Source organism: Heterodontus francisci, chromosome 12 (genome assembly GCF_036365525.1).
Source record: "Heterodontus francisci isolate sHetFra1 chromosome 12, sHetFra1.hap1, whole genome shotgun sequence".
NCBI classification, from domain to species: domain Eukaryota; kingdom Metazoa; phylum Chordata; class Chondrichthyes; order Heterodontiformes; family Heterodontidae; genus Heterodontus; species Heterodontus francisci.
Window position 1 is genome coordinate 83,305,421 of NC_090382.1, and position 24,317 is coordinate 83,329,737.

At 40.5% G+C, this 24,317-nt stretch overlaps 1 protein-coding gene across 1 annotated transcript in view; it reads right to left on the reverse strand.

Annotated features, from left to right (window-relative positions):
- Positions 1 to 7,340: 7,340 nt before the first annotated feature.
- The window catches only part of LOC137375638 (uncharacterized), a 106,978-nt gene continuing 90,001 nt past the window's right edge, over positions 7,341 to 24,317 (reverse strand). Inside the window, exons 12-13 of the mRNA XM_068043020.1 lie at positions 11,634 to 11,757; positions 7,341 to 7,423 (exon numbers count right to left, since the gene is read on the reverse strand). Of these exons, the coding sequence (XP_067899121.1) occupies positions 7,398 to 7,423; positions 11,634 to 11,757 (150 nt within the window). The 3' untranslated portion in view covers positions 7,341 to 7,397. The remainder of the gene's footprint in view (positions 7,424 to 11,633; positions 11,758 to 24,317) is intronic.

The window sequence follows — 24,317 nt, forward strand, 5'->3', positions numbered from 1 at the left end:
GTTTCTCAAGTATCCCTTCTAAAACTCCTCACTTTAAATATCATCTTAGTGAATCTTTTGTGTACCTCCTCTCCCTAACGGTGCCCAAAACTGGATAATATTCAAACTGTGGCTTATCCAATAATTTGTATTGGTTTAACTTTACCTCTTGCTTTTATGCTAAATATTCCTCTTTATGAAACCTAGCCTCGATGGGGTAGATTTTAAACTTTGGACATAAAACTAGCATTACAGATCAGCCATCTGTTACAGAAATTGGATAATCTTTACTTCCAATGGAAATGAAAATAGTTTGGTTTCTATAATAGGCAACCAATGCATACCACTTTTATGCTAGAGCAACAAATTGAAAACCTACCCCGATTTTTTTTTTTTACAACTTGTCTTCCCACCTGTAATGATTTATGAGTCTAAACCCCTAAGGTTGCTCTGCTACTGTACTCGTTTCATATCAAATGCTACACAATTAAAATTGGTGAGAAGTGAAACTGAGTGGTGCAGGCCGCAGACTATCCCCAGGTTTCAATTTGATTTACATGTATGGGAACGCTCTGATGGCTGCAAAGATGCTTCTTAAATGAACTGGGACCCTGTCAACTTAGTTCCTGGTGTATCCAGACCCATAGCAGAAAACTATTCCCCAATTGTGATTTCATTCAAGTCACAAATAGGTTAACTCAAGAGCAATTGAGATAAAGTTTGTAAGTTTGAAAATCTTTTTGAAGAGAAAGCTAATCAGAAAATCATCTAAATACACAGATTGAGCTTTATTTTTAAGTAGGAGTCAAGCAAAAAAGCAGACTGCAGACGATTTTTACCGGGGTTGGGGGGGGGGAAAATGCTAGGTGCGGGGGGGCAGAAATGCTAGGTGGGAGGGAAGGGTACCCAGTAGCAGGTGGCACAACCTGTAAGGATCAGTCATGAATACCTTGCTGATCTTAGCAGCAGGGCCTTATTAAAATAAAACTGACAAGACGCCTGCTGACACCCAGAATCGTTACATGACTGGTGCAGGGGGCGGGAAGGGAATTTGGCTGCAGAAGGTTGAAGCAAGGAACCTATAGGAAACAGTCACGGCAGTTAGCAGGTGTGGGCAATTCGCTTGTGTTGCACTACTGGGGAGGGAGGCTAGAGTTGGGGAGGCCCAAGAACTCCTCAAGGGACCTAGGCTGCTGCTCCTGTCCCACAAGGTGTTCAAAGAAAAGTAAATTTTAAAATTTTAGCTTGGTCTCTTCTGGCCAGTTGGCTGCTCCTGCCACTTTTCTGCTGCTGGGCAGACTGGCATTAATATTATGTTGTGCTGGCAGTGTCATTAGGCCATAATGTCTATATCTTAAGTAGGATGCCACCTGTTTTTAGTGGGAGCCTTGTCCAGCACCTTAATTGCAGTTAATAATATGGTAGCTGGCAACATGGTGGGTTGGAGGAGGAATTTTGAATTTCAAGATTTTCACCCTTCTATTAACCCTTTCCTGCCTGTCTACAAATGTAGGTGAAGGGGTGCTGGAAATCAGAGCCTCTATTTTTCCGAACAAAAATTGAGGGATTTTGCACATTTGCATTTGTTCAATAGAGTTGGAATGTTTGAATAAAATACTTTTTCAGCAATTATTTTTAAAAACAAAATCTATAGGACGATATAGAAGCCTTGTTGGTTCAAAGTAACACAAAGTGTTACTTGTGCAATTCACCCAGAACTGTCGATCTGGTTTTCAACTAGATAGGAATTTCTGGATACCTTACATAGAAACCATACTAAAGTTAAACGGAACATGGAGATTCTGTTCATTTAAGGGTTTTTTGCACTTGATTCATTATTGGTGTTAAGGGTTTTGATTTTCATCAGAATGAAAGCAAATCTCAAATAACAAGTTAAGATCCCAGCAATATCCTGTTCTTTGGTTTTTGACAAAATATGGCAATCCTAGTGGACTAAAAGTATTTTCTTTTTAAAAAGACTTTTTTTTGTAGCAGTTACATACAATTGAGTAGCTTGCTAGACCAGTTCAAAGGGCAGTTAAGAGTCAACCACATTGCTGTGGGACTGGAGTCACATATTGGTCAGGCTGGGTAGGGCAAAAGATTTCCTTCCCTGAAGGACTTTAGTGAACAGATAGGGTTATACAACAATCCAGTAATTTCATGCTCACTGTCCTGATACTAGCTTTTTATTCCAGATTTATTTAATTTAATTACCTGAATTTAAACTCCCCAGCATCCATGGTGGGATTTAAACTCATGTCTCCAGAGCATTAGTCCAGGTCTCTGTCTTACTGTCTTTGGTCAGTTCCGAAGAAGGGTCACTGACCCGAAACGTTAACTCTGCTTCTCTTTCCACAGATGCTGCCAGACCTGCTGAGTGATTCCAGCATTTCTCGTTTTTGTCTCTGTCTTACTGGTCCAGTAACAATCACTAATTAGACAGCAACATAGTCGACTATTTTTGCATACTTCTTAGTGCCCAGTTACAAAACCATGGTGGCAAGGTCAGCATAGGAGTACTGTGAGTTTGTGATGAACAGATCAAATGCAAGAATAGTTAGCAATATCTAACCATTTAGCTTAGAGTTTCTAACAGACCATGAACTCTGGAGAGGACATTCTTCTTTATAAAGCTATTATTTCTTCTATGTTTCCTAATGTATGGCACATAATACATGTTGCAGAATGACATGCTTTCTTTCTAGGCTGTTCCTTTTCCTGAACTTGCAACAATTCCCCAGCTATGCCTTACTGAGGCTTTTTTTTTGCCTGCTCTTTGCTACTGAAACAAGCACTTATGATGAGATGCAGACCTACAGGAATCAGCAGCAGGCTTCCAGTACCTTGTCCAAAAGCCAAGTCCAATTCTGTCCCCACCCAATGTGCCACACACATTTAAGATAGATCAAAAACAGATAGCTGGTTTTTAGCCCCACAGCCAAAGCCCAGGGACACTGATATTAATTGTACTGGCTCCACATCCCCTCAACCCTGCAGCTTCCAGAACTGAAAAACAATTCTTTAACAGAATGGAATTAAGAAAATAGGGTGGGTCCAAGGCCTATAATGAAGTCTGCAATTTTTCTGGCAATCTGTCCTCATATGAACATCCATAGCATTTAACCAAGTCTGAACTGATAATCTGAAGCAAATATCTCCTGTTATGCTGAATGCTTTTTCAATTTTGAAGCAATAGGTAAAGGGAAAAATAAATTCTTCAAAATTCAGAACCCCATCCAACCAAAACAAATTGCAGCAAGATACTCCAATTCCATTAAAGTTAACTGAATTCAGTTTAAATTAAATTTCTCAACACAGGAACAGGTAGATTATTTACCTATAGGCGTAGTCATCACTCTTCAAATAAAGGATAGATTTTACATGGGTAAAACATAATAAAGAAGTGGGACAAGTCAATATTGCCCTATAGTATTGACTTTTTAAAGTAACACATTCCATAATAAAGAAGCGTTTAAAGCAGTTTCAGTATGTTTAATACAATACATCTCTACTTATCATTATTTATCATTCCACCCTCTATGCTATAGCTTTTTTAAACTCTCTAATATTAGAACACTCTTACAGGTACATCCTAAATCTTTATGCCTTTGGGAATATTTTTAATATTCTTCATGTTGTTACAAACGACGTGGGAGGAGTGCACTGTCTTTTCTAACCCTACTTCTCCGCAGGTCACAACATATATTTTTAAATGCTTACTCAGTTACCAATTCGGTCAATCATATACTCCACGCTTTATCCCAGAATAAAATACACCAACCGGGTTTCTTTAATAAAAGATGATTTATCCAGTAATGAAGCAAAGCAATAACACACAGATTGAAACATGGAAGTTCCCTTTTTAAATTCACCCACCCCAACACAGAAAAAAATACAGAAATTCGCTCTGCAGAGACCTGTTACAAAAAACAAAAAAGAATACTTTAGCCAAACACTTGCTATTTCCTAAAGGAAAAAAAGAGTAGATATGGAAAGATGAAAGGTCACAGAACTGAAACGTTAACTTTGCTTCTCTCTCCACAGATGCTGTCTGGCCTGAGTATTTCCAGCACTTTGTTTTTATTTCAGATTTCCAGCATCTGCAGCATTTTGCTTTTATTTATTATAGGTATCGAAGGATGTCAGATGTCCCTTTTGTCTGGTGTCCAGATACACGGAGACGGGCCACTGGGATCTTTTCAGACGCAACCCGTACTGGAGATGTTGAGAAATCGTCTGATAGACTTTCCAGGAGACATGTGGCATCAGGGGTTTCAGCCAGCACATTTCAGCTTCTTAGGAGAGATGCAGCACCAAGGATTTTAGCTCTCCCACACTGGATCTTAACAAGGTTTTTTCAAAGAAGTAGAGAAAGAGGTGAGCAGGGTGGTTCCTTTTTTCTTGGCAAGCAAAACCAACTGTCAACATCAAAGCAAAGTCCAGCTTCTATGAAATCTTCAACCTTCCAATGAATCCACCTGCACAATTTAAATGAGTCCTTAAAAACATATTTTAAAAAAATAGAAGCACTCTCGTAACAATATCTGGATAAGCTATTAATAACATTCTATTAATTATTAAACAGGGCTGTGTTCTCGTACCTACATTGTTTGGGATCTTCTTCTCACTGCTGCTTTTACATGCGTTCTAGTCTTAAGAAGGAATTTTCCTCCACACAAGATCAGATGGCAGGTTGTTCAACCTTGCTCGCCTTAGAGTGAAGTCCAAAGTACGGAAAGTCCTCATCAAGGAACTCCTCATTGCTGACGATGCTGCATTAACATCCCAGACAGAAGAGTGTCTGCAGAGACTCATCGACAGGATTGCGGCTGCCTGCAAAGAATTTGGCCTAACCATCAGCCTCAAGAAAACGAAGATCATGGGACAGGACGTCAGAAATGCTCCATCCATCAATATCGGTGACCACGATCTGGGAGTGGCTCAAGAGTTCACCTACCACAAGTAACCTGTCTCTCGATACAGAAATCAACAAGCGCATGGGAAAGGTGTCCGCTGCTATGTCCAGACTGGCCAAGAGGGTGTGGGAAAATGGCACACTGACACAGAACACAAAAGTCCAAGTGTTTCAAGCCTGTGTCCTCAGTACCTTGCTCTACAGCAGCGAGGCCTGGACAACGTATGTCAGCCAAGAGCGACGTCTCAACTCATTCCATCTTCGCTGCCTCCGGGAAATCCTTGGCATCAGGTGGCAAGACCATATGTCCAACACAGAAGTCCTCGAGGCAGCCAACATCCCCAGCATATACACCCTACTGAACCAGAGGCGCTTGAGATGCCTTTGCCAATAGAACCGCATGGAAGATGGCAGGATACCCAAGGACACATTGTACAGCGAGCTCACCACTGGTATCAGACCCACCAGCCGTCCATGTCTCCGCTTTAAAGACGTCTGAAAACGTGACATGAATTTCTGTGACATTGACCACAAGTCGTGGGAGTCAGTTGCCAGTGATCGCCAGAGCTGGCGGACAGCCATTAAGGCAGGGCTAAAGAATGGTGAGTCGACGAGACTTAGCAGTTGGCAGGAAAAAAGGCAGAAGTGCAAAGAGAGAGCCAACCGTGTAGCAGCCCCAAAACCAATTTTACCTGCAGTGCCTGTGGAAGAGTCTGTCACTCTAGAATTGGCCTTTATAGCCAGTCCAGGCGCTGCTCCACAAACCATTGACCACCTCTAGGCGTTTACCCATTGTCTCTAGAGATAAGGAGGCCAAATAATTAATTATTTCAATTGCAAAAGTTATCCTATGCTTCCATACGACCTCTCTATATAACAAAATCCCTTGATCTAGTTCCATGAAACAAAAAGTTTCAATTTAAATGTCAAGCTATTCTTTTGTAAATAGTCTTTATAGACATGTGTTTTGTATTTCTTATGACTGCAGAGCTGTGCTAGTCTGAACTACATCTCCTCGAAGTTCCAAACTGACTCAAGGTTCAGACAGTTATAGCTCCTTAAATATCCCCAAGAACAATTCCCAGGACTTCCTGGATTTGAATACCTGTTGACCACATGAGAAAATGTCCGTCGTGCACCTAGCAGAACAAATCACAATGTATTTATTCAAAAGCAGCTTGGCTGCTCCAACAGGCTTTATAGACAACCGATAAAATTTACAACATTTATATCCAGTTAAGCATTGGGGTGAGATCTGCTTCATTTTTAATTACAGAACTTTGCCTGCTGAATAGATAAGAAACATTAACTGATCTAACTGGTAATGATTTAAAGGGTATTTGATGCAAGATGCCTTTAAAATTGACAAAACTAGCAAAACAGAGCTATTTATACACATTATATAGATTAGGTTAGCTACTGAAATTTCAATTCTAGAAGCACAAAAGAGGTAGGCACAAAGTATGTAAGTCTGCAAGGTCAGGAGTGAAGACTTTCTCCTCCAGTTTAAACAAGTGATCCAAACCTGAAGGGTTAACCTATCATTTCTCTTTATATATTGATGTACCTGATTTATCCTTTCAGCAGTTTCTATGTTTTTTTTTACGTTTTATATTCCTGAAAATAGATCTGGAAAATGAAACAAAGTGCTTTCAAAATAAACTAAGCAGGTCAAAGCAGTTTTAAAAAAATTGTTTTTTTGTAATATTGAACGAAGAGACCCAATAGTAGGAGTCATCCGGTACTGCGAGAGTCAGCATATGGCTCAACAAACTACATGACAGTAGGGATGTCACACATTTGTAACTAACAGTAGCCCAGGATGGCAAGATGTAGGTTCATGTATATGATCTATTTTCCACAGCGAGGTCAATTTGAACTGTGGTGTTGCTGCAAGTCAGCAAGCAGACAACAGGTTCTTTTTGTCAGAGAATGATAAAAATTTGAAGGATGGGACAGTCAGTGTTATTCTCATGAACCTCTTGCTATCTAGCTGCTGAGTAGCAATTTAATATCTTGAACAGACCATTACATCCACTTGGGTGAAGGATGGTGGACTAAAGAGAGAAATGTTATAAAAAAGACCAATTAACTGTTGGGAGATACAATTCATTTCGGTTTCTCTTCCTTTAACACCCAAATGAACACCATTGTATCGGACATCATACTCGATTTCATTTGTATTTAATATCTAAAATTAGTTGCCCAGTCAGAAAAATGTAAATCTTTGCAATATTTTATTAGAAGATAATTTTTTTTCAAATATTAATGTAAAAATTACATCTTTTCCATGTATAATTGAGGATTTATTAAATATTTTCAATACGTAAACATTAAGATTTTTTTATTCCATACATAAATTAAGCAGTTACTAGACTTATTTTTATTCTATGGTTAACTTAAATATTAACATTTTATTTACTGGACAATTCTTTTGAAAGATATTCCAATCTGACAGATACAATATAGGGTTTTAAAAATCTTGAACAGGCGCAATCAATCATTCAGGTAAATCAATAATAATGTCTGCAAGAGGAAGAAATAAAATTAATTTTGTGTAAAAAGTCAAAATATTTCAACAAAATCAACACTGTCCAGATTTATTTCTTTACTGCAGGAGACAGTCTCCTGCCAAGTTATATCTCAAGAAATATCTTTCATAGTAGAAACAGAAACTGCTGAAAATACACAACAGATTTATCAACATCTTAAAAAAAGCTAATGTTTCAGGTACAGACCCTTAGTCAGAAACAACAAAGTCTGATAAACTATTCACAGGCAATACATTAACCTACCTTGTTTTCTTTTCATATAATCACAGAATGGTTACATCACAGGAGGAGGCCATCAGCTTATTGTGTCCACGCCAGCTCTCTGCAAGAGCAACTCCATTACTCTCACTCCCCCATCCTTTCCTCGAGGCCCTGCAATTTTTCCCTCTTCAGGTGCTTATCCAATTCCCTTTTGAAAGCCATGATTGAATCTGCCTCCAGTACACTGGGGCAGTGCATTCCACATCCTAACCACTCACTGCATAAAAAAGTTCTGAGTCGGCATTGCTCCTTTTGCCAATCACATTAAAATTGGTGTCCTCTGGTTCTCAACCCTTCCACCTACTTTGTCTAGACTCATGATTTTGAACACCTCTATCAAATCTCCTCTTCTCTAAGGAGAACAACCCCAGCTTCTCCAATCTATACACGTAACTGAAGTCTCTCATCCCTAAAACCACTCTTGCCAATCTATTTTACATCCTCTCTAAAGCCTTTACATCCTTCCTAAAGTGTGGTGCCCAAAATTGGACAAAATACTCCAGTTGAGGCCGAACCAGTGTTTTATAAATGTTCCCCATAACTTCCTTGTTTTTGTACTCTATGCCTCAATTTATAAAGCCCAGGATTTCATATGTCTTTTTAAACCACTTTCTCAACCAGCCCTGCTACTTTCAATGATTTGTGCACATATACCTGCACACCCTTTCGAATTGTACCCTTTAGTTTTTGTTGCCTCTCCTCATTCTTCCTACCAAAATGCATCACTTCACACTTCTCTGCATTAAATATCTTCTGCCATGTGCCCCCCCATTCCACCAGCCTGTTTACGTCCTCTTGAAGTCTATCACTACCTTTCTCACAATTCACAATACTTCTAAGGTGCGTCTTCTGCAAATTTTGAAATTGTGCCCTGCACACCCAAGTCTAGGTCATTAGTGATATATAAAGAAAAGTGGTGGTCCTTGTACCAACCCCAGGGAACCCCACTGTAAACCTTCCTCCAGTCTAAAAATCAACTATTCACCATTCAACATTCCCTGTCACTCAGCCAACCTCATATCCATGCTGCCAGTGTCCCTTTTATTCCATGGGCTTCACCTTTGCTCACAAGCCTGTTATGTGGCACTTGAAAGACCATGTACATCACATCAACTGCATTACTGTCATCCAGCCTGTTACCTCATCAAAAAACTCAAGCAAGTTAGTTAAACATGATTTGCCCTCAACAGATCTTTAATTAATCCATACTTGTCCAAGTGACTGTTAATTTTATCCTGGATTATCATTTCTAAAAGCTTTCCCAAGGGTGTAACAAATGCAATTCTCCAGCACAACCCCTGTATCTAAGGAGGATTGGAAGATCACGGCCAGTACTTCCGCAACTTTCATCCTTACATCCCTCAGCATCCTCGGATACACCCCGTCTGGTCCTGGTGACTTTAAGTACCTCCTCTTTATCAATTATTAGCCCATCCAGCATTTCAACGACTTCCTTTTTCACTCTGACTTCAGCAGTATCTTCTTGGTAAAGACAGATGCAAAGTACTCAGTTATCACCCCAGGCACGCCCTCTGCCTCCATGCATCATATGTCCCCTTTTTGGTCCCTAAACAGTCTCATCCATTCTCTTACTTTTTTTTTTTACTACTTATAGACCTATAAAAAGGGTCTTGAAAAGTCTTCTATGTTAGCTGCCCATACTCTTTCTTTGCCTCTCTTTCTTTTCCACTTCCCCTCTGAACTTCCTATATTCAGGCTGGTGCTCATTTGTATCATCAAATTGACATCGGTCATAAGCCCTCTTTTTCTGCTTCATCTTACTCGCTTTTATCATCCATCCTGATCGATCTTCTGTATATTTTCAGTAGTTCACACTTTTATTTCAGATCTCCAGAATTTGGAATTTGTTTCTTTTTACTAATACCTTCCACATATAATAAAAATAAACACAAAACCCAGGTCATTTGCATCTAGATAATTTCAGTTTGAAAAATGGTATGTTTTTGAGGGTAGATATCAAACTAACAGATAGGGTAAGATGACATAAAATCAGAGGAACCAAGCACAAGTAGTTTAGATTAATTATCCAAAATCAGGCAGGATTAATCCTTGTACTTCACGTAGTTCCTTAAAAAGATAGATAAATATTTCCAGCACTGCAGCAGTCTGATTCTTTGGCTTTTTTTTTTAAGGTCAGGGTTTCCTGAAGGGCTACCCTGTAATTTTAGGGAAGCTTATTATTTATACATTTATAGGCTGCAATCCTCCATGAATGAGTCCAAAGCGCTCTCTCTCTTATTCTCCACCAGGCCCATTGTGAGACTAATATCTAAGAACAGTAACCCCAACTGTTCTATCCTCTACTGATGAAACATCTTGTTTAGTGCACTCTTTGCAGCTTAACTTTTCCAATATCCTTCAATCCTCATCACCTGACCTGTTATGAACCCCCCCCCATCATCTCTAACACCACCATGCATGTGCATACATCTTTGCAGGTGGCAGGACATATTGAGAGAGTGGTTAGCGAAGCATATGAGATCTTGGGCTTTATAAATAGAGGCACTCTGTACAAAAGCAGGGAAGTTATGCTGAACCTTTATAAAGCTCTGGCTCGGCCACAACTACTTAAAAAGTACTCTTTAGTTAATGGGATTTCTTTTTGTTTCGTTGTTATAATAAAAGTCTTAAACATAAAATCTTGTCGTGTAATTCTTGAAATTGGTCTGGGGGTTCGTATCTTGTATTTTTCACGTCAACTATCTCACAGAGGTCGTAACAACTGTGTATTGTTTGCTATATGCTATCAGCTTGATGTGGCATTAGCTGCACTGTTTGTTCATTCGTTGGTGTTATATTCATCCCAGAAGGTTGACGGCCATGGATCTCCACCTCTGTCTGTCATGTGCTGCCCTTGCACATTCTGCATAGGTAAACTGCATCCAGTCCATTATATGCATCATCCATTTTCTTCCCTCTTCTATGTTTTCCGTTGATCTTTCCTTCTAATAATTGTCTCTGTCTACCTTCTGCTCTAATGATGTGACCGACATATTGTATCTTTGTCTCTGAAATTATACACTAACTTCCTCTTTTCTCCAGCCATTTCCAGCATTTTCAGAGCATGACTGCCCTTATTTTTCTATTTTATTTTTAATCATGTGCCTATTTTTCATGCAGACAGAGCTGCTCATTATTCTGCCATTAACAGTCTCTCTGGACTAATGCTTTGTCTTTCACCACAAGCATCAACACACTCTTTTGCCTTGGTCCCATGACAGCTTTGTTATTTAATCTCTCCTGCCCTCTGCCCTATCAAACACCTTCCCTTTTGTTCTCTTCCCCACCAATGCTGACCCCCTCCCTCCCTTCACTTGTTTAAAACCTAATTCTTTCTGACCTTTGCCAGTTCTGCTGAAAGGTCACAGACCTGAAACTTTAACTCTGCTTCTCTCTCCACAGATGCTGCCTGACCTGCTGAGTATTTCCAGTACTTTCTGTTTTTACTTCCTCACTAGTCTGTGTTTATGTAGGATATGCCGAACATCCTCCAATATTTCCACATCTCGAAAAAATTCAGATCAATAATCGCTTTGTTTGTTGTCCACGTCTCCGAGGCATACAACAGATAACAAAATGTAGCACCTGAGCATTCTTTTCCTAAGAATCAAGTTCAGTTTCTTTGATGTTAACAAGTTCTCCATTCTGAAAAAGCTGGTCTTGGCTATCTCAATTCTCCGTCAGACTCACAATCACATCTCCCATCATCACATTTTATTTTCCATACTACATACCCAAATAGAAGGACACACCTGGAATTATGGCATGCACCCTAATTTTTTTTTTAAATGTTAGTAGAGCCCAACTAATTGGCTTTAACTTTTATGGATCCACTTAGATGCATTCAGAGGAAGGATACAAACAACCCTGGATAAACAGGCATAGTGAAGTTGGATACTTACCTATAGGTGCTTTTTTAAACGTTGTCCAAGATTGCACATGTTCACACTGCCAAACATTAGATGGTCGGGAACACACAGGAGCAAGGATGATGCTGCAAATTGGTACTTCATGTTGTTTCAGTCTCTAGCAAGCATATAAACAAGAATGAAAATGATTTTTCAAGTTAGCTTCAATGCCCAAAGATACATTACTCCAAGTGATTATGTTCATGATCAGGATTTTGTCATCTGTTACCAGCACTTTTTATTAGCTTTGTACAAATTCTGAAAACTGTGGCATTGTGCAATAAGCTACACCACCTAAAAACCTCCTGGCTTGGTTGAAACAGAGAAATCATTTTTTTTTTTACATTTTATCAGTGGACTTAGAATTTTGATAATTCATAAAAACACAGAAGACGTGTATTGAATAAATTGGAAACATATCTTTTGAAACCAGAGTTACTCTTTTTATTTTTATTTTAGAGATACAGCACTGAAACAGGCCCTTTGGCCCACCGAGTCTGTGCCGACCATCAACCACCCATTTATACTAATCCCACATTAATCTCATATTCCTACCACATCCCTACCTTCCCTCAATTCCACTACTACCTACCTGCACTAGGGGCAATTTACAATGGCCAATTTACCCATCAACCTGCAAGTCTTTGGCTGTGGGAGGAAATCGGAGCACCCGGCGAAAACCCACGCGGTCACAGGGAGAACTTGCAAACTCCGCACAGGCAGCACCCAGAATCGAACCAGAGTCGCTGGAGCTGTGAGGCTGCGGTGCTAACCACTGCGCCACCCATCTGATGACATGACATCAGGTCCTATATGCAACACAGACAACACCTTGCTCTACTTCTCCAGCATCTCTCTCAACCCCTACACTTTCTATGCCATCAGACTGTTCTTCCAACATCCAGTCCTGGATGAGCTGTACCTTTTTCCAGTTAAACATTGGCAATAGCAAAATCATTATCTTTGGCCCCCACCACAAATCACTACCACTGACTTCAACTCCCTCCCCTGACCTGTCTCAGGCAAATCTGTTCACAACCTCGCTGGCGTACATTGGCTCCCGGTCCACCAACTCGTCATTTTAAATTCTCACCCTGTTAAAATCCCCCAGGGCCTTGCCCTCCCTATCACAGTTATCTCCTCCAGCCCTAAAACCCCCAAGAACTCTATGCTCTTCCAACTCTGGTTTCTTGTTCATCGCTGACTCGCTTCACCCACCACCGGTCACCATGACTTCTGCCATCTAGGCCCTAAGCTTTGAATTCCTTCCTTAAAACAACTTCATATCCCTACCTCTCTCTCTCTCCTATTTTTAAATACTTGCTTAAAATTTACCTCTTTGACAAAGCTTTTAGTCACCCGTCCTTATGATTCCTTATTTGGCTCAGTGTTAATTTTCATCTAAGAATGTTACTTTGAAGTGCTTTGGAACGTCTTCTGACGTTAAAGGCTCTATACAAATGTATTTCCCTAAACTCAATTAGGCAGTCCTCTTACCATCTTTACTTCAAAATACGACTGTAATTTTAGAATAAGTAACCTTCAAAACATTTAAATACAGAAATCAGCACAAAAGGTTTAAAATATTTCCTTTCTGCGCAAGTCATGCACAACTGATGAGATATAGATTGCTTACAAGGGACCTTACGTTATTTTATATGACTCCTACAATCATGAGACATGTATATACTTTTACCAAATGCAGATCTGTTAGGCACTGAAGAATTATAATTATAAGTAGGTAGGAAGGATTAAACAGATAAGAAAACTGCCAATGTTGATCATCTAAAATAAAAAAGTTCAACATTCCAGTGTTAAACTATGAAGCAAAACCTACAAAGTGTTTTTCTGTATTTCCTCTTTTCAGTTGCTGATACACCTCCTGCATATTTCCAGCATTTCCTGTATTTTATAAGTCATACAGTTTACTACAAATATATCTGAACCTTGTTTTTAAAAAATGGCTCAATGTTTAAAGGAGTTTAACTTCTAGCAGCAATTTCCTAAATTACCTAGAAAGGTACATGAGTCATTTGATATAATCTGGAAAAGAGAATATAGATCTCCTGGAAGTACCTTCAGCCACGATTCTCCTTCAATGCCTCTCCTCAACCGTCCAGTTGGGTGGGACTGCCCTCACCTGGTTCTATTCCAACCTCATCAGTTGTAGCCAGAGAATCACCTGAAATTGTTTCACTTCCCACTTACACAATGTTACCTCTGGAGTCCCACAAGGATCTATATCCTTGGCCCCCTCTTCTTATCTACATTCACATCATCCCTTGGCAGCATCATCTGAAAACATTCAAATAAAAGCAAAATACTGCGGATGCTGGAGATCTGAAATAAAAACAAGAAATGCTGGAAATACTCAGCAGGTCTGGCAGCATCTGTGGAGAGAGAAGCAGAGTTAACGTTTCAGGTCAGTGACCCTTCTTCAGAACTAGCAAATATTAGAAATGTAAAAGGTTATAAGCAAGTAAAGCGGGGGTGGGGCAAAAGACAACAAAGGAGAAGGCGTAAATAGGACAAAGTCACACAATAGCTGACCAGAAGGTCATGGAGCAAAGGCAAACAATATGTTAATGGCGTGTTGAAAGACAAAGCATTAGTACAGATAGGGTGTTAATGGACTGAAAATTGAACAGCGAGTACAAACATGAAAAAAAACAGTGGTTAAGCAAACTGAACAAACTAAGATGAAATAAAATAAAATAAACACAAAAAATATATAAAAAAAGAAAAAAAAATAACTAAAAATAAAAGTAAAATGGGGGGCCCCGTCATGCTCTGAAATTATTAAACTCAATGTTCAGTCCAGCAGGCTGTAGTGCCTGGTTGGTAAATGAGATGCTGTTCCTCGAGTTTGCGTTGATGTTCACTGGAACACTGCAGCAATCCCAGGACAGAGATGTGAGCATGAGAGGGGGGGTGGGGGGGAAGTGTTGAAATGGCAAGCAACCGGAAGCTCGGGGTCCTGCTTCTGGACTGAGCGGAGGTGTTCGGCAAAGGGGTCACCCAGTCTGTGTTTGGTCTCCCTAGTGTAGAGGAGACCACATTGAATACAGTATACTACATTGAAAGAAGTACAAGTAAATCGCTGCTTCACCTGAAAGGAGTGTTTGGGGCCTGGGATAGTGAGAAGAGAGGAGCTAAATTTGCAGGTATTACACCTCCTGCAATTGCAGGGGAAGGTGCCATGGGAAGGGGACGAGGTGGTGGGGATAATGGAGGAGTGGACCAGGGTGTCACGGAGGAAGCGATCTCTTCGGAATGCTGACAGGGGAAGGGAGGGGAAGATGCTTTTGGTAGTGGCATCACGCTGGAGGTGGCGGAAATGGCGGAGGATGATCCTTTGGATATGGAGGCCGATGGGGTGGAATGTGAGGACAAGGGGAACCCTGTCACGATTCTGGGAGGGAGGGGAAGGGGTGAGAGTAGAGGTGCGGGAAATGGGCCAGACACGGTTAACTCTGCTTCTCTCTCCACAGATGCTGCCAGACCTGCTGAGTATTTCCAGCATTTCTTGTTTTTATTTCATCTGAAAACATGTCAGATTCCACCTGTACACTGACAACACCTAGCTTTACCTCACCACCACTTCTCTTGACTTCTCCTCTAGCTCTGATTTGCCAAGCTGCTTGACTAACATTCTTTGGGTGGGCAGAAATTTCCCCCAATTAAATAAGACTCAGTTCCTGGAGGGGTTCGGTGCACAGATGTGAAGACAACTAAAGGAGAGACAACAGAAGAGGAGTCACGAGCCGTCTGAGGATGGGAATGTGAGTGGAACCTTCTTTTCCTGTTAGTTGTTTAATTGTCCACCACCTTTCATGAATGGATGTGCTATGACTGCAGAGCTTTGATCTAATCTATTGGTTGTGGGATCGGCATATAGCACATTCTTCCACTTTAGTATATTGTTGTAGTGTTTTGAAATTGCAATTGTGTACTCTGGAGGCTGCTGTCAACACACATGCCAGCAAAGAGAAAGTGAAACTAAGACAGAATAAAAAGAGAAGCCTTTACGTTCAGCTGCTATAATCTTTGTCTCTCTCTCTTTGTCTCATATCCTATACCAAACTCGGCTAAAGCTCACTCAAATTCTAAGTTAGACTCCTGTGAACACTATTTATCGTTCACGTGCCAGGAAACTACCTGAAAAGCACAACAGCTGTTTCATTAATAGAGCTCCGACTTATCTAAAAGATGTTTCCACTGTGGCTATGTTTATCCACACCAGACAGTATCCTGCTACTGGTAAACAGTGTAAAGCCTGTGGAAAACCCAACCACTTTGCTCGTGTTTGTCACTCATCAGCAAAATCAACTGCTAAGACCAATACCAACAGAAGGGTGCTGTGTATGCATACCACAGCAAAAAGGCAACAGAATATAGCTAAAGGAGAGGCAGATGACCCCAACATACTTTTGAGCTCTCCCTCAGACACAGCAAACAGCCACGTGACGAGATCATTGGCTGCTCGGACATAGATGCTCTCTTAGACACAGGAGCATCAGTCAATGTCATGGGAGACAAAACATTCAACCAACCTCAGGATTGCCCCATTCTCTGAAAACCAAGGAATAAGAAAAAATTCCCTTACAACAGTGACAAACCGATGAAAATTCTCAGAACTTTTGAAATGTCAGTCTCATTCAAATACACTAGAACGAAAGCTCTATAGTATGTCATATCGGGACAATGTGACACATTAATCAATTTCCACACAGAAACAGATCTGCACACGATTGCAATCACATACATGATTCAAAGAACAAAGAAGAAAATTACAGCACAGGAACAGGCCCTTCGGCCCTCCAAGCCTGCGCCGATCCAGATCCTCTATCTAAACATGTCACCTATTTTCTAAGGGTCTGTATCTCTTTGCTTCCTGCCCATTCGTGTATCTGTCTAGATACATCTTAAAAGACGCTATCGTGCCCGCGTCTACCACCTCCGCTGGCAACGCGTTCCAGGCACCCACCACCCTCTGCGTAAAGAACTTTCCACGCATATCCCCCCTAAACTTTTCCCCTCTCACTTTCCTTTGTGTAACCAACAGTATGCTGGTCGCTTCCCTGGTATGGGCAAGCTGACAGGTGTTACATGCAAGCTGCATGAAGATCCTAATGTGCCCTCAGTTGTGCATCAATGGCGATTAATACAATTTCATGTCAGGAAACAGAGAAGAAAATTCAATGCCAACTTGACCTTGACATTTTTGAGAAGGTTTGGAATGAGCCTCCCCCTTGGGTCTCACTCATACAAGTTGTCAAGAAACCCAAGAGTGAGAATCAGATTAGAATCTGCGATCACCAAACGTAGCTATACAACAAGAAAGACATTTGACACCGACAAATCGATGCCATCATAGAGAAAGCGAATGGTGCGAAACACTTCACTAAACTTAACCTCAATGCAGGCTACCATCAAATCGAGCTTGCAGAAGAATCAAGATCTCTTACTGTATTCCCTACTTGGACTTTTTCGATACAAGAGGCTTAACTTTGGAGTCAGCTCAGCAGCTGACGTATTTCAGCACTCGATTCAATCTGCATTTCAAGGACTTGAAGGCATGCTGAACATCAGCGATGACATTAGTTATGAAGGCGCTTCTGTTTTTTGTTAAAAATATTTTTAAAAGGAATTCAGTTAAACTGAATAAATGTTGGACTAGCTTTTTTTTCCCAAGAGAGTCATCAAGAGGACACTGAAAGAACTAGTGTGGCAACAATGTTTACTGGTTGTCACATGATTCAAGTTAAAAATAGAACAGAAACCCTTGTAACAGGGGAAGAAGCGGATAGAGACGTGACAGACGCCCCTTTGATTGGACAAGCCCGGCTGCAGCAGCACACATTTGACAGGGCAGCAAACTCATAAGCTTTTGGTTGTAGTGTCAGTGTGTTGAGCCTTCTGGAGTGAGCAGCTGATAAAGTTAGCCTACTGAAGCAGTGAAGGCAAAGGAGAAGACCACAACCCAGCTTGCTTTCCAGAATCTCTAAAAGACCCTTAGAAGTCCACTGTGTCAATTCATCTCATCGCCTGTCTTTGAGAAAAAGCCTCTAAGACTGCTTCTCGATGCCGCCTGAAAAGAACTGTTCTAAAAGATCGTAGTGATCCGTCTACATGTACTCGGAAGTTAGACTGTATGCCAGTTTTGGAACAACATATCCAATCTGCTGTTTTCTTCAAAAATCAGCAAGTAATCAGCCCAAGTGTTTTTTTTGGTCTGTAACAGAGCTCTGAATTTTAAAAATCTCTTTTATTTTTTCAGATAACCAGTGTGTGTGTGTGTGTGTGTGTGTGTGTATGTATGTATGAGAGTGTGAGGGGCTAAGGTAAAAAGGGGACTTTACAATTTCAATTTGTGTGTTTATGCTTTTCTTTATTACGGTTAAGACTTGTTTTATAATAAATCGATAATTTAGTTGTTCATTCAAGAAACCTGTATAGTGTGTTCTATTCTGGGAGAAATAGAGTATATGATTGACCATATCGGTTAAGTGGGAAAATTTAAAATATATGTTGTCACCTGTGGAGATATGGGACTAGAACAAACAGTGCACTCCTCCCGCCTCGGTTGTAACACATTCTCACCTATGGATGCACCAAAAAGGAACTTTAGACACACATACTTGTATGCCTACGACATCTTAAAATGTAACCGCACCTTGAACAAAGACAAGTGCTTGTTTAATGAAAGCAGAATTGAATTCTTCGGTCATTGTTCAGTGGTGCAGGAGTATTACCAGATCCACGGAAAGTTGAAACCATTGTAAATGCTGCAGTTCCTACAAATGTGCAAAAAAATCCAGAGTCTGCGAAGACTCATCATGTACTTCAGTCGTTTCATTCCGGATCTCACTACGCTATCTGCCCCCCCTACGTGATCTGACAAAAGAGACCAAGTGGGAATGAACCAAAATCACACAAACAGGCAGTACACCAGATCAAAAAGACGTTTGTCAGCAAGTTGCACAAATGCCCATTTCGACCCTGAGAAAAAAACCCAGCTAATCATGGATGCAAGCCCAGTTGGGCCAAGTGCAGTTCTCGTACATAAAGACAAGACAGGTAACCCATTAATCGTTGCGATGGCAAGCAGATCACTAATGCCTGTAGAACAAAGTTGTTCACAAACAGAGAGAGAAGCACTCTCTATCACATGGAGTATCTTACACTTTAATCTCTACTTATATGGAAGTGAGTTTAAAGTAATAACCGATCATAGACCACTCGGTGAGCTTGTTCAACAATCCACACAGCAAACCACCCACTCGAATAGAAAGTGCAATACTCAAACTACAAGAGTACAAGTTACAGGCAGAGTATCAGCCAGGCAAGCTGAACCCAGCAGACTATCTTTCGCAACATTCTTTGCCGTCAGTCCTACTAGTCATGAAGGAAAAGGTTGCCGAATACCATATTAACTATGTAACCATAAATGTGGTGCTAAAGTGGCTAAAACCAGTCAACATCAAAGCAGCAACAAAATGAGATTGAAGCTTTGCAACTATGTATGAAGGCTATGGAATCAAGAAACTGGAAAGACGTGATTGAGAACGTGTCTACAAATGAAATTGCTCACACACAAGGTTTTCATAATGTGCAAAATGAGTTCACCGCTAGAAGCACATCTGATCATGTATTACGCCACAACTTATAGTCATTCCACACTTAAGAGAATCTGCGTTGTCAATATAGCACATGAAGGACACCAAGGAATAGTCAAGACAAATCAACTCCTTAGGGAAAACATATGGTTCCTAGGAATCGACCGCGTGGTAGAGCACAAAATCAGTGTTTTCTATGTCAAGCAACCACAATGTCAAATTTTCATGATCCCCTTAAGATGTCCGAATTACCTCCAGGACCACAGATTGAAATCAGCGTCGTTACAACTGAGGCTGGAGGAGTGCACTGTCTTTCTCTAGTTCCACTTCTCCACGGGTCACAACATATATTTAAAAGTTTTACCCAGTTACCAATATGGCCAATTATATACTTTATTTTAGTTTCAGAATAAAATCCACCAACCAGATTTCTTTAATAATCAACAAAATTATTAATTATAAAATAAGACTTATTCAAAACAGATGCAAAGCTTATTAACACACAGATTGAAAGACAAAAGTTACCTTCTAAATTAACCCAACACACACGCACACACATAAACTGGTTAAAGAAAAGATAAATAAGTTTTCTCTGCAGAGATCTCTTTACAAAAAGGACAAGAAAAATACTTTGGCCAAATACTTGTTAATTCTTGAAGGAAAAAAGGACAAGAGACGTGATGTTCTCCGCTGGCCCTTTTAGTCTGGCGTCCAGATGCTCATAATGGCTGTTACTGGGATCTTTTTAGAGCAATTCTCTTCAGACGACATTGAGGATTAGTCTGGCAGGCTTTTCAGGAGAAATGCGGCATTAATTTCTTCAGTCCACACACTGGAGTCTCGGTTTCTCAAAAACGTGGGAATGGATGAGCTGGTGGCTTCTCTCTTAGAAGGCTTATCCCCAACTGACTCAAAACAATATCCAAAACAAAACCAACTCCTGACCACCATAAATCTTGACATGTCACTTCTCTGTAAACAACTCCCCTAGTCACCAAGGCCCCTGCTGTTTACTTAGCTTAAGACATGTGACTTCCAGTAAGGGTTTGTTTTTAAACAAAATCTCAAGTCCTTCCAGTGATCTTTTAAACAAAAACAAAGTCCAGCTTCTATCGAATCTCTTCAGTCTTTCTAAATGAATCCATTTCCACAATTCTTCCACATGGGTCCTCAAAAAAATTTAAAAATTGAAGCACTTTCATAACAGCTTTAACTTCACAGATTTGCCCGCAGGTGAACACCTGCTTGTTTTCACTGACGACTACATCAGATTCCCAATCATGGAATTAGTTATGTCAACTTCAACAAAAGCAGTCATCCCAAAGCTTAACCAAATCTTCACTTTGTTGGAAGCCCTCAAATAGTAACAAGTGACCATGGACCCCCATTCAACAGGGATGAGTTCAGCAAATTCACAAACTACCTAGGTTTCACTCATAGGAAAATCGCACCCCAATGGGCCAAGAGCTAATGGTGGAGTTGAGAGATTTATACAAACCTTGAAAAAAGTGATATGTACAACTACAGCTGAGAACAAGTCATAGAAGCGAGAGCTATATCACTTTTTGCATAATTACAGAGCAACACCTCACTCAACTACTGGAAAACCTCTAGCTACACTCATTTTTGCACATCCTATGCGCACACGTCGTCCTGAGCTACCCTGCGGAGCTACTGATCAATATGTACGTGAACGAGAGCAGAAGGATCAAATGAAAGTACGTGGTAGATTGGAAAAATACATTAAAAGATTTGACGGTAGACAGGCAATGGCTAGTATTTAAAGTAGTATTACAACAAATATACATTCCTCTAAGACACAAAAACCCAACTGGAAAGGTGAATCAATCATAACTAACAAAAGAAGTTAAAGATTGCATTAGGTTAAAGGGAGTGACTTATAAGGTCGCTAGCAAAAGTGGTAAGCCCGAGGATTGGGAGCAATTTAGAGTCCAACAAAAGAGGACCAAGAAACTGAAAAAAAAAAGGGGAGAGAGATTATGAATGCAAGCTAACTAGAAACATAAAGGCGGATTGTACGATCATCTTTAGGTATGTGAAAAGGAAACAATGAGAAAAGATGAATGTGGGTCCATTGCAGGCGGAGACAGGAGAGTTTGTGGTGGAGAATGAGGAAATGGCGGAGAGACTAAACAATTACTTTGTAACTGTCTTCAGGGAGGAAGACACAGAAAATCTCCAATACTAGGGAACTAAGCGACTTGTAAAAAAGAGGGACTGAAAGTAATTAGTATCGATAAAGAAAAATTTAGAAAATAAATACTCAAAAATTTAATTGGATTGAAAGTTGATAAATCCCCTGGACCAGGTGAGCTTGCATCCCAGAGTATTGAAGGAGGTGGCTATAGAGATAGCGGATGCATTGGTGGTTATCTTTCAAAATTCTACAGATTCTAGAGAGGTTCCTGCAGACTGGAAAGTAGCAAATGTATCCCCACTATTTAAGAAGGGAGCGAGAGAGAAAACGGAGAACTACAGACCTGCTAGTTTGATGTCAGTAGGAGGGAAAATGTTAGAATCCATTGTAAAGGATGAGATAACTGGACACTTGGAAAATAATGAGCAGAGTCAACATGGATTTGTGAAAGGGAAATCATGTTTGACAAACCTGTTGGGAGTTTTTTGAGGATGTTACTTGTAGCACAGATAAAGGAAAACCAGTGGATGTGGTGTATTTGAATTTTCAGAAGGCTTTTGATAACGTCCCACATAAGAGGTTCACTAACAAAATTAGAGCACATGGGATTAGGGGTAACATACTGCAATGGTTTGAGAATTGGTTAACAAACAGAAAGCAGAGAGTAGGAATAAATGGGCCATTCTCAGGATTGCAGGCTGTAACTAGTGGGTGTACCACAAGGATCAGTGCTTGGGCCAAGCTGTTTAAAATCTATATAAATGATTTGGATATGGGAACCAATTGTAATATTTCCAAATTTGCTGATGACACAAAACTAGGAAAGAATGGAAGTTGTGAAGAGCATGCAAGGAGGCATCAAGGGGATTTGGACAGGCTAAATGAATGGGCAAGAACATGGCAGATGGAATATAATGTAAATAATTGTGAAGTAATTCACTGTGGTATAAAAAAACAGAAAGGCAGAGTATTTCTTAAATGGAGAGAGGTTGGGAAGTGTTAATGTCCAAAGAGACCTGGGTGTCCTTGTTCATGAGTCACTAAAAGCTAGTATGCAGGTGCAGCAAACAATTAAGACGGCAAATGGCATGTTGGCCTTCATTGCAAAGGGATTTGAGTACAGGAGTAAAGATGTATTGCTGCAATTGTATAAAGCTGCAATTGTGAGACCACAACTGGAGTAGTGTGTACAGTTTTGGTCTCCTTATTTAAGGAAGGATATACTTGCCATTGAGGGAGTGCAACGGAGGTTCATCAGACTAATCCCTGGATGGCGGGATTGCAGAAACTGGGCCTGTATTCTCCAGAGTTTCAAAGAATGAAAGCCGATCTCATTGAAACTTACAAAATTCATACAGGGCATAACAGGTTAGATGTGGATAGGATGTTTCCCTTGGGTGTTGAGTCTAGAACCAGAAGACACAGTCTCAGAATAAGGGGCAGGCCATTTAAGACTGAGATGAGGAGGAATTTCTTTACTCAGAGAGTGATGTATCTGTGGAATTCTCTACTCCAGAGGGCTATGGAAGCTCAATCATTGAGCATGTTCAAGACAGAAATCGATAGATTTCTGGATACAAACAACATCAAGGGATATGGGAATTGTGGGGGAAAATGGCGTAAGTTGGATTATCAGCCATGATCGGTTTGAATGGCAGAGCAGGCTTAATTGGCTGAATAGCCTACTCCTGCTCCGATTTCCTATGATGCTATGCAGAGCGAAAAGTGAAAATTAGAGCTACACCGCTAAAGCCAGGAGATAATGTACTCGTGAAACGTGGTCATACTGGAAAGCAAACAGCCCCTTATGAATTCCAACCATTTGTTGTGACCAACACAAAAGGATCAATGATCACTGCTAAGTGCGGTTCACAAAACACAAGAACTGCGTCATTCTTCAAAGCACTGAAAACACCACAAGCATTGAATCCGATTCAGATATCGACACCTCAGATGAAGAATGAGTCAAATGAGATTACACCGGATGTCAGATGGTGTCCTACTCGAGAGAAAATACCCACCATACTTAAGCGACTATATTACAAAACAAAACTATTTATGTTGAAGTTTATCATTTACATTTTTAGAAACAAACCACTGAAAGGTGCTCTGTGTCTCATTTACTAAGAAGGGGAGGGAAATTTTGAAATTACAATGGCATTGTGCATTTTGTACACTAGGGGCTGCAGTAGAACACATACTAGCAAAGAGAAAGTGAAACTAGGACAGAATAAAAAAAAGAGAAGCCTTTCAGTTCTGCTGTTGCAGTCTTTGGCGTACTGGTATTGTCACTGGACTAGTAACTCAGAGACCCAAGTATTGCTCTGGGGACATGGGTTCGAATTCCACCACAGCAGAAGGTGGAATTTGAATTCAATTAATAAATCTGGAATTTAAAGCTAGTCTAATGATGGCCATGAAACCATTGTCGATTGTTGTAAAAACCCATCTGGTTCACTAATGTCCTTTAGGAAAGGAAATCTGCTGTCCTTACCTGGTCTGGCCTACATGTGACTCCAGATCCACAGCAATGTGGTTGACTCTTACATGCCCTCAAAATGGCCTAGCAAGCCACTCAGTTCAAGGGCAATTAGGGATGGGCAATAAATGCTGGCCTGGTCTGCAACATCCACATCCCATGAAAGAATTAAAAAAAAAATCATACCCTATACCAAACTCGGCTAAACCTTGTTCAAGTCCCAAGGACATCACAGTTTTGCATGCCCGTAAGTCCTGTGTTGTAGCTTCACCAGGTTGCCCCACTTCATTTAAGTTTGCTTGATGCTCCTCCTGGCATGATCTCCTACACTCCTATCGAACCAGAGTTGGCCCCCCGGCTTGATGGTAACGGTCAAGTGAGGGATTACAGATTGTAGTGGAATACAATTCTGCTGATGCCCT